Source organism: Monodon monoceros, unplaced genomic scaffold, assembly GCF_005190385.1.
Source record: "Monodon monoceros isolate NGI ecotype Baffin Bay Population unplaced genomic scaffold, NGI_Narwhal_1 Super_Scaffold_7, whole genome shotgun sequence".
Taxonomy (NCBI): domain Eukaryota; kingdom Metazoa; phylum Chordata; class Mammalia; order Artiodactyla; family Monodontidae; genus Monodon; species Monodon monoceros.
The window spans coordinates 73,388,061-73,400,304 of NW_021703784.1; the positions used below are offsets into that span (position 1 = coordinate 73,388,061).

General features: G+C 35.2%; 1 protein-coding gene across 1 annotated transcript in view; it reads left to right on the plus strand.

Moving 5' to 3' along the window:
• ANO5 (anoctamin 5) overlaps positions 1-12,244 on the plus strand; it is a 96,430-nt gene that overhangs the window by 44,395 nt on the left and 39,791 nt on the right. Inside the window, exons 8-9 of the mRNA XM_029206806.1 lie at positions 4,898-5,011; positions 7,922-8,037. Of these exons, the coding sequence (XP_029062639.1) occupies positions 4,898-5,011; positions 7,922-8,037 (230 nt within the window). The remainder of the gene's footprint in view (positions 1-4,897; positions 5,012-7,921; positions 8,038-12,244) is intronic.

A 12,244-nucleotide genomic window follows, 5' to 3' on the forward strand; every position in this document is an offset into this window, starting at 1 on the left:
AAAGACATAGACTGGCTGAATGGATATAAAAACAAGACCCGTATATATGCTGTCTACAAGAGACTCACTTCAGACCTAGGGACACATAGAAACTGAAAGTGAGGGAATGGAAAAAGGTATTCCATGCAAATGGAAATCATAAGAAAGCTGCAGTAGCAATTCTCATATCAGACATAAATGACTTTAAAATAAAGACTATTACAAGAGACAAAGAAGAACACTACATAATGATCAAAGGATCAATCCAAGAAGAAGATATAACAATTGTAAATATTTATGCACCCAAATAGGAGCACCTCAATACATAAGGCAAGTGCTAACAGCCATAAAAGGGGAAATCGACAGTAACACAATCATAGTAGGGGACTTTAACACCCCACTTTCACCAATGGACAGATCATCCAAAATGAAAATAAATAAGGAAACACAAAATTTAAATGACACATTAAACAAGATGGACTTAAATGATATTTATAGGACATTCCATCCAAAAACAACAGAATACACTTACTTCTCAAGTGCTCATGGAACATTCTCCAGGATAGATCATATCTTGGGTCACAAATCAAGCCTTGGTAAATTTAAGAAAATTGAAATTGTATCAAGTATCTTTTCTGACCACAATGCTATGAGACTCGATATCAATTACAGGAAAAAAGCTACTAAATAACCAAGAGATCACTGAAGAAATCAAAGAGGAAATCAAAATACCTAGAAACAAATGACAATGAAAACATGACACGACAACCCAAAACCTATGGGATGCAGCAAAAGCAGTTCTAAGAGGGAGGTTTATAGCAATACAATACTACCTCAAGAGACAAGAAACATCTCAAATAAACAACCTAACCTTACACCTAAAGCAATTAGAGAAAGAAGAACAAAAAACCTCCAAAGTTAGCAGATGGAAAGAAATCATAAAGATCGTATCAGAAATAAATGAAAAAGAAATGAAGGAAACAATAGCAAAGATCAATAAAACTAAAATCTGATTCTTTGAGAAGATAAACAAAATTGATAACCATTAGCCAGACTCATCAAGAAAAAAGGGGAAGACTCAAATCAATAGAATTAGAAATGGAAAAGGAGACGTAACAACTGACACTGAAGAAATACAAAGGATCCTGAGAGATTACTACAAGCAACTATATGCCAATAAAATGGACAACCTGGAAGAAATGGACAAATTCTTAGAAAAGCACAACCTTCTGTGACTGAACCAGGAAGAAATAGAAAATATAAACAGACCAATCACAAGCACTGAAATTGAAACTGTGATTAATAATCTTCCAACAAATAAAAGCCCAGGACAAGATGGCTTCACAGGCGAATTCTATCAAACATTTAGAGAAGAGCTACACCTATCCTCAAACTCTTCCAAAATATAGCAGAGGGAGGAACACTCATTCTGTGAGGCCACCATCACCCTGATACCAAAACCAGACAAAGATGTGACAAAAAAAGAAGACTACAGGCCAATATCCCTGATGAACATAAATGCAAAAATCCTCAACAAAATACTAACAAACAGAATGCAACAGCACATTAAAAGGATCATACACCATGATCAGGTGGGGTTTATCCCAGGAATGCAAGGATTCTTCAATATACACAAATCAATCAAAATGATACACCATATAAACCAACTGAAGGATAAAAGCCATATGATAATCTTAATCGATGAAGAAAAGTTTTCAACAAGATTCAACACCCATTTATGATAAAAACTCTCCAGAAAGTAGGCATAGAGGGAACTTACCTCAACATAGTAAAGGCCATATATGACAAACCCACAGCCAACATTGTTCTCAATGGTGAAAAATTGAAAGCATTTCCACTAAGAGCAGGAACAAGACAAGGTTGCCCACTCTCACCACTATTATTCCATGTAGTTTTGGAAGTTTTAGCCACAGCAGTCAGAGAAGAAAAAGAAGTAAAAGGAATCCAAATCGAAAAAGAAGTAGTTAAAATGTCACTGTTTTCAGATGACATGATACTATATATAGCGAATCCTAAAGATGCTACCAGAAAACCACTAGATCTAATCAATGAATTTTGTAAAGTAGCAGGATACAAAATTAATGCACAGAAGTCTCTTGCATTCCTATACACTAATGATGAAAAATCTGAAAGAGAAATTAAGGAAATGCTGCCATTTACCATTGCAACAAAAAGAATAAAATACCTAGGAATAAACCTACCTAAGGAGACAAAAGACCTGTATGCAGAAAACTATGACATTGATGAAAGAAAGATGATACAAACAGGTGGAGAGATATACCATGTTCTCTGATTGGAAGAATCAACATTGTGAAAAAGACTCTACTACCCAAACCAATCTGCAGATTCAGTGCAATCCCTATCAAACTACCAATTTCATTTTTCACAGAACTATAACAAAAAATTTCACAATTTGTATGGAAACACAAAAGACCCCGAATAGCTAAAGCAATGTTGAGAACGAAAAACGGAGCTGGATGAATCAGGCTCCTGGACTTCAGACTATACTACAAAGCTACAGTAATCAAGACAGTATGGTACTGGCACAAGAACAGAAATATAGATCAATGGAACAGGATAGAAAGCCCGGAGATGAACTCACACACATATGGTCACCTTATCTTTGATAAAGGAGGCAAGAATATTCAATGGAGAAAAGACAGCCTCTTCAATAAGTGTTGCTGGGAAAACTGGATAGCTACATGTAAAAGAATGAAATTAGAACACTCCTTAACACCATACACAAAAATAAACTCAAAATGTATTAAAGACCTAAATTTAAGGCGAGACACTAAAACTCTCACAGGAAAACATAGGCCGAACACTCTATGACATAAATCACAGCAAGATCCTTTTGGACACACCTTCTAGAGAAATGGAAATAAAAACAAAAGTAAACGAATGGGACCTAATGAAACTTAAAAGCTTTTGCACAGCAAAGCAAACCATAAACAAGACAAAAAGACAACCCTCAGAATGGGAGAAAATAATTGCTAATGAAGCAACTGACAAAGGATTAATCTCCAAAATATACAAACATCTCATGCTGCTCAATATCAGTAAAACAAACAATGCAATCCAAAAATGGGCAGAAGACCAATATCAGTAAAACAAACAATGCAATCCAAAAATGGGCAGAAGACCTAAATAGACATTTCTCCAAAGAAAATATACAGATTTCCAACAAACACATGAAAGGATGCTCAACATCACTAATCATTAGAGGAGTACAAATTAAAACCACAATGAGGTATCACCTCACACGGGTCAGAATGGCCATCATCAAAAAATCTAGAAGCAACAAATGCTGGAGAGGCTGTGGAGAAAAGGGAACCCTCTTGCACTGTTGGTGAGAATGTAAATTGATACAGTCACTGTGGAGAACAGTATGGAGGTTCCTTAAAAAACTAAAAATAGAACTACCATATGACCCAGCAATCCCACTACTGGGCATATACCCTGAGCAAACCATAATTCAAAGAGAGTCATGTACCACAATGTTCACTGCAGCTCTATTTACAATAGCCAGGACATGGAAGCAACCTAAGTGTCCATTGACAGATGAATGGATAAAGAAATGTGGCACATATATACAATGGAATATTACTAAGTCATAAAGAGAAACGAAATTGAGTTATTTATAGTGAGGTGGATGGACCTAGAGTCTGTCCTACAGAGTGAATAAGTCAGAAAGAAAAACAAATACCATATGCTAACACATATATATGGAATCTAAAAGAAAAAAAATTTTTCTGAGGAATCTAGGGGCAGGACAGGAATAAAGACACGGACATAGAGAGTGGACTTGAGGACACGGGGTGGGGGAAGGGTAAGCTGAGAAGAAGTGAGAGAGTGGCATTTACATATATACAAATGTAGACTAGATAGCTAATGGGAAGCAGCCTATGTCACAGGGAGATCAGCTCAGTGCTTTGTGACCACCCAGAGGGGTGGGATGGGGAGGGTGGGAGGGAGATGCAAGAGGGAAGGGATATGGGGATATATGTGTATGTATGGCTGACTCACTTTGTTATATGCAGAATCTAACAACATTGTGGGGCAATTATACTCCAATAAAGATATTTTTAAAAAAGGAAAAATAAAGTTTATGGAACCAAAAAAGTAAAAAAAAAAAAAAAAAAAGTTATGGTCAGCTTGGGAAGATTCTTTTAACCTCTATTCTCTCCTGCCTTAGAAATAAACTTTTTTTTTGAGATTAAAAAAAATAGAAAAAAAATAGAACAGTGCTAAAATGGCCAAAGTCAGCAGTCAGAAAAGCAGAAATACTGGAAAGTTCCTGCAAGACAAAAAACAGATGAGATTAAATTGAGAAATATACAAAAGCAGAAGATACAAAGCCCAAATTATATGGAGGAAAAAACTGATAAAAATATGTAAATGATTGCAAAGTAGTTGCAGAGGTGTGATAATCTTGAGTTAATAAATTCTGATATCAAGAAAAGGCCCTATTCAAAACATCAGAGTAATTAATGAAAAGTATTCAAGACAGCTTGGCCAAGTGTCAATTCTACTCCATATTATCCTACCTGAACTATTAGTAGCAGTGGTATTGGACTCTAACTTGAAACCGTGATTATAGTATGAATTCTGGTACAAAGGACTCACAGCGGAGCTTGGGACAGGAGAAGAAAAATAACTTATATGACCCATTCCCCCTCTCCCCAAGGGAATAAGGAGCTCTCATACCCAGGAGGTGAAATACCTGTGACTCCATACAACCCCAACCTCTACATCTTCCCCCAAACAAAAAGGGGAAGGTTCCTTCCATAATCAGAGCCTGTACTGAGGCAAAGTAGACTCTGTTAAATTGTGACTTGAAAAAAATATAGAAAGCATAAAGTTCTGAAATGTGTGTTTCTTTATGCTTACCTTATAGGTTTATTATATTCTCTCACGGTGTCCTTTTGGCATAGAGGATGGGAAGAAAAGGTTTGGGATTGAAAGACTGCTAAATTCTCACACTTATGCATCTGCCTTTCCACTCCATGATGTAAGTATGTGCTTGGTCTTGAAATACTGAGCCCATTTTCCCTTTCCCACATTCAGAGGCTGCCTTGTTGGGAGAAGGAATCTTCCATTTGCTTCCTGTTTTATGACGGGTTGCTTAATCTCGCTCATGTTGGGAAAATCCCCACAGACTCCCTAGGTCCAAGCTGAGAACTATGCTGAAACACATAGTTAATACCTCTCTACATTGAGATTTCGGTGGAAATTCATTTAAAAATTATTACATTTGCACATGAATTTTCTTTAGAACACATATTGAAAACAGCAGTTATATTAAAAGGACATTTTAGGACATAACTTTTGGAAATTTCTATCCATCAAATCTTTTCTTATTTATAAAGTTAAGTTGTAAAGGACTTAAATTGCATGCATTCATGTATTCATTCGTCAAATGTATAATTGGTTTTAATTATATGTAAAGTATTCTGTTAGGTATTACTGGAACACAACTATGAATCCAAGCTCACAGACTAGGAATTTCTGGGAAATAAAGCATAAGTACAACTGCAAAAAAAGCTAAAGACTTCAGTCCATAAGAAAGATTCAGACAAACAACCGAGATTCTGGAGTAGGATTGAGGCTGGCAGATCATGTACAAAAATATTGAGTTCAACAAAGAAGTGACATTTTATAAGGTGCACCCATTCAACCAAACCTAAAACTTGGCTTGTCAACTGAGATAGCCTAGTTTCTGGGGGTTTCTGAGAGAAACCTTTCCTTTTGGATATTCAGTGTTTAAATTTCATCACCTGTTGAACACATATAAACTAGTTTGGATCATCTCCTGGAACCTTGGTTTCCTTTTTTCCTGTTTAACTCTGCTATACTTGTAAAGACTTTTTGATGATGACCTCTTTTCGAGAAACACATTCCTTTGGAATATAAAAGAACTAGGTATTTCTATTTAAACAAGTAGCATCTAAATCATTGCCCTTTTTTTAAATTTTAATTTTTATTTTATTATTTACTTATTGGCTGCTTTGGGTCTTCATTGATGCATGTGGGCTTCCTCTAGTTACAGCAAGCAGGGGCTACTCTTCGTTGCAGTGTGTAGGTTTCTCATTGCGGTGGCTTCTTCTTGTGGAGCACGGGTTTCTAGGCGTGCAGGCTTCAGTAGTTGCAGTACACAGGCTCCCGGGCTCTAGAGTGCAGGCTCAGTAGTTCTGGCACACAGGCTTAGTTGCTCCTCTGCATGTGGAATTTTCCCAGACCACGGATCGAACCTGTGTCCCCTGCATTGGCAGGTGGATTCTTAACCACTGTGCCACCAGGGAAGTCCTGCCCATGTTTTTGAAAATGATGTTGCTGTCATGGTTTCCAAAAACCCAAAGCCAATCTCTCTCTTTTCCAGCTTTCCTCTGTCAATATTTATTCAACAGTATGTTAACTGTTGACTCTAGGTCTGTTAAACATTGGTTAGTTGATTATCTTTGGTATGTTAGCGGAATTTTTCAAAATGAGTGGCAGTTCTCAACACTAGTATCAATTCAGGTGAATTTAACTTGTGTTAGAGAAACTACCCCACCCTGCATACACACATACACACACTTTTCCCTGGGACAAAAGAACTTCTAGGGGATTATGGATTCTAAATATTGCCACAGCGTTTGATCAAGTAGAGAGATCTATAGCAGGTTAATAAACACTTTGCAACACATTCTTTGTTAATCATTCTTCACAAAAGGGCTCATTCTTCTTTTGAAGATTTTGAGGATTATTATGTTTGTTTGTTTTTAGGGCATTGATTCTTTTCTTACTCTCACCAGGTCATAAAGCCAAACTGTCCTCAGTCACCAGCAATTTTACTCCATATATCTAGCCTTCCAGCAGAGTCCTCCACGGTCACTAGAAAATCAGTGTTACTGAGCTCTTGCTACAAAGAACTATCATTTACTATTAATTTTACCTTTTTTCCTTTCTTCTCTCCTGAATACAGATTTAGGTACTGGATTTTTCTCTTATGTGCTTTAAAGAACCTTTTTTTTTTTTAAAGATACGCAAATAGGCAGCATTTTTCTTTTTTTCTATTTCATTTCTCAAGATTCAGTAGGACAACCTATAGAAGAAGACAAAATTTGGAATCTGGATGATATAAAATCTTACACCTTGTCATACAGAGATTTTCATATGTGCTTAAGTTTAGATTGGGTGTTTGCTCAGTGTTGTCTTCAGTAGTTTACTTGTCTAGGCAAACAGTTCAAGAGAAAATATGGAACAGCTATGTGTAGACAGTGCTCTGCTAGGCCCTAATTAACTTTATATTAATAAGCCTACTCAGTACCTAAAAATGGGGAAGGAACTTACACGTGAAACAATATTGAGGCTTTTAAGTGCTAAAGTCTGTTGTATATTTTAAGTCCTTTGGGAAACATATCAGCGATGGCCAGTGAGGACAAGACAGGTTGCCTAGAGGGGATTCCAGTCATAGCTGTGTGACTTTGGATCATTCACTTAATTTTGCTTGAGGTTCAGTTTTTCCATTTATAATATAAAAATGTCAGCCTATTTCCAAAGTCCCAGCCAGTTATACAGTTGTGGGAATCCCTGAGCTGTTGGAATTTGAGTAGAGATGAAAGGAGGACTCCAGGTCAAAGGAGCAGCTTGAGTAAAGCCAAAGTCTCAGACTTTAACTTCTGTTTTTAGATAGCTGGCTGTGAAAATTTAATAAATAAAGCACTATTATTTTCATTTATTGTAGAGTGTAGCAAATGTACTACACTCTACAATACACTAAATGATTTAGTAATTTACATCAGTAGAATATGAAAATCCAAATCGGAAAGTGAAAGAGAACATTTGCCTCATTCACTAGGCTTTTTATAAAAGCAGTGTTCCTTTATTCACCCTTGTCTTTTGCTTTGTCATTCAGTACTTTCTTCTTGCGTGTCTGTAGGGTCAATATTGGAAGCCATCAGAACCTCCGAATCCTGTCAATGAAAGGCACACACTTTGCCAGAACTGGGCTCGGTTTTCCTATTTTTACAAGGAGCAGCCTTTTAATTTGATTAGGTAAGTTTCTTACACAGAATCAAACTGATTAAAACTTGATTATGTGGTTTTTATTCACAATGGCATCGTATTCCATTCTTTTTACTACTATTCTCACCCACTACATTTCCCATCTTCCCAGTTTTGTATCTACGCTACCATTTAGTCATTCATTTGTGAGCAAAATGCTGTTGTCAGAATGGTCTTAACCACACTGCAGAGATAGCTTGATGGTTCAGAAGTTGGGCCTTAGCATTTAGGTACATGGGGTTCAAATCCAAGCTCTTTCTCTTAGAAGCATATAAATATGGTCAGGTTATTTAACCTCTATGAGACTTATATCTGTAAAATAGGAATAGCAATAGTACTTTCCTTATGGGGTTATTTGATAATTAAATGATATATGTATATTTCCTTAGCATGGGGTTAGCACTTAGTGTTTAACACAATAGTTTTTTGTTTGTTTGTTTTCCTCTGCGTCTAGGAATTTAGAGGATAGCAGAAAGGTCATGTATGGATGTTTGTGTGTGTGTTGATCCCAGAAAGCTGTGAAGGCAATTGTTCTATTATCTCAATTCTTTAGACAGTTTCATTAGCTATGCAAGAAGACTATGGTTGCAGGTTCTTGCTTTGAACCATGACAATATTACATGCATACAGGATGTTAGGAGACTCCTGCTATGATTTCAATAAAGAAACAATCAGATTACAGACCCCTGGTTGCTAGTAGCAGTATTTTTACTCAGTGAGGTATGCTTTTACTGCTCTGCTTGCACAGCCTCCTTTTTATGAGACTGATTCTGATGTCTACACCCAAACCAAGTGAAATGTTATTCCAACAGTTTCATTTAAGGCAAATAAGAGGCGACATTTTTAAGAATAAATAGAAGGCAACTAGCATATAAACTGTGGTTTCCGTAAATCTTTATATAAACTCTTGATTGGATGGATATTTTAATTGTTCTGATTAATGGCCATTTAATTTTTTTAATTATAAAAGTAGGACATGTATCTAAAAAATTCCAAGCAATAAAGAGATGTGCAAGTTTTAAGTGAAATTACACCTCCATTGAATTCCACAGAAGTAACTATGGCTATTTGGTAATAGCCATTCAGTCTTATTTTTATGTGCATGTGAAGTAAAATACATACACTTTTTTTTTTTCCTGGAGCAATGGAATCTTTATTTACTTTTTTGCTAAGATTTTCTTTTATCACTAAATAGTATATTATTGGCATACTTCCCTTTGAGTATACACAGATCTATCTTGTGCTTTTTAACACAACACAGGGTACCATATTATAAATTTTGCATAACTTATTTGTCTATTCTTCTATTGAAAAAGACTAGGCTGTTTCAAACTTTTCACTATTACAATTAGTGCCCTTGGAGAATATTTTCATGGTATGTTTTCAAAAAAGCAAAGTTGTCAGAATGAGGTTTACATATTTTACATTGTTCAAAATATATTGAGAGTGTTTAGCTGTCTACAGATGTTTCTGCTATAAATATTCCCCAAAGGTTTGTACTTATAACCCTTGATATAGACAAATGCATTACACCTCAGGTCAGTACCTTGTTAGCACTTGCTGATTTTCTTTTACAACAAAGTGGAAGCTCAGATTTTTCCATCAGATGGCAGTATCTAGCTTAAATTTAATAACATTTTAAACCTTTTCATCCTATTATTATAACTTTTCATTTATAGCAAATTATACTGCTTTTCCATTTCAGTAATGAAATAAGTTTTTTAATAAACTTAAATTTTTAACACAATTTAATGTAAAGAATTGATAGCTAGGTGTAAAGTTTTTAACTAGGTAATCGAAAAGACAAGAAAGAAAACACTATATTATCACAGAGGGAGGAACTGCAGAAAACAGCTCTTATTCCTAAGGTTTCTTCTCAGTGATTATGTAGGATAATATCCTTATTAGTAGTAATAGACAATAAAGTATTTAAGGGTAAAGGACCATGATGTACATATTCAACCAACTTACTTGCAAGTGGTTCAGAAAAAGGCATGTATATATGGGGAAATATAATATGTGAAGTGAGATAAAATGCAAATGCAGCAATATTTTTACAATAAAAGAATTAAAGGATATATGGGTATTATTTGAATTATTCTTGTAAATTTTTTATATATTTGAAATTATTCCAAAGAAAAATCTTTAATAAAAGGAGAGTCCAGAAATAGATCCACATATATATAGTCAATTGATTTTCAACAACGGTGCCTGGTCATTCATTGGGGAAAGGATAGTCCTTTCAACATATGATGCTAGAACAAGTGGCTATCTACATGAAAAATGTGAATCTTGCTTCTTTCCTGTACAAAAATTTAAACTAACTTGAAATGGATGAGAGAACTAATTGTAAGCGTTACAACTATAAAACTTCTAGGAGAACATATAGGAGAAAATCGTATGTGGTTTGGAGTTAGGCATGGACTTTTCAGATCAAATGCAAAAAGCACAATTTAAAAAAATGTATAAATTTAACTTCATTAAAATTAAAAATGTATGCTCTTTAAAAGACAGTTACAAAAATAAAAAGGCAAAAAGACTGGAGAAAATATTTGCAACACACATATCAATAAAGGACTTTTATTTAAGGAACTTTTGCAACTCAATAATAAGACAAAATTTAAAATGGACAAAAGATAAAAGATTCATCACCAAAGGAATATAATTATGGATTGCCAATAAGTACATCAAAAGATGTACAACATCTTTATTCACTAAGGGGATAAAAATTAAAATTTCATTAAGATGCCACCACACACACACTAGAATAGCTAAAATCTAAAAGATTGGCAACAATAAGTGCTATCAGGGATATGGAACAACTTGAAATCTCAAACATTGGTGGTGGGAATGCAAAATGGTATAGCAACTTTAAAAAAACAACTTTGACAGTCTCTTATAAAGTTAAATATGCACTTTCTATTCTACTTGTCCCAAATCTATTATTAAAATGTTTATCATTGCCTCAGTGATTTGAGGTACCACCTTTATCATATGCTAGATTTCTATATGCAGTTGAGTTGCTTTCTGGATGTTCTGCCTATTCTGTTGATCTAGCTAACTATCCATGCAGGCTATTTATTTAATTTAATTTTTATTTTATATTAGAGTATAGTTGATTTGCAATGTTGTGTTAGTTTCACGTGTGCAGCAAAGTGATTCAGAAGGCTCTTTTAATTGTAGTGGCTTACCTCTAGAGGCTTACCTCTAATATCTAGTTGGGCTAATACCTCATCATAGCTCTTACTCTCAGTGTTTCCTTGTACATTCTACATGTTTATTCTTCCATATAAACTTTAGTATCAACTTGTCTAGCTTGTTACTAAAAAAGATGGTTGGTATTTTTATGGGTATCAAATTAAGTTTATAAATTAACTAAGGTAGGCTGGTACTTTTTGTTGTTGTTGTTTTTTTTGTGGTACGCGGGCCTCTCACTGTTGTGGCTTCTCCCGTTGCGGAGCACAGGCTCCAGTCGCGCAGGCTCAGCGGCCATGGCTCACGGGCCCAGCCGCTCTGCAGCAAGTGGGATCTTCCTGGACTGGGGCATCATGTCCCAGTCCCGTGTGCCCTGCATCGGCAGGCGGACTCTCAACCACTGCGCCACCAGGGAAGCCCTAGGCTGGTATTTTGATGATGAGACATTCTAATCAAGGAAAAGTTGTCAAGGGAAAGGTATGTCTTAGTTTAAGCCTACTTTGGGGTTTTTCAGGAGTGCTATAGAGTTATAAAACTTTCTTAAGTTTAATCCTAAGTATTTTATATTTTTGTTGCTATTATAAATTATGTATTTACTTACATGTTATATGTTATTGTCTTCTGAGTGTTAGTTTTATATTCTAATGCCCTGATGAATTCTTTATTGAATTAGTTTTATTGATTCATTAAGGCTATCGAGGTATATTATCATGTAATCTTTAAATAGAAATATTTTACTTTTCTTTACCAATTCTTATGTCTATAATTATTTTCTTTTATTCAATTAATTGGCTGATAATTACAGAACAATGTTGAATAATAGTTGGTGTCTTTGCCTTGTTCCTGATCTTACTGGAAATGCCTCTGGTGTGTCCTCATTTAGTAGGAAGTTCTTTGCCTTTGTACATTAATTTATCATCTTGCCTGGGGCCTTGGAGAGTTTTGTTTGCTTGTTTGTTTGTTTTAAAATCTGATTGTTTTAACACATTATGTCTTGGAATTG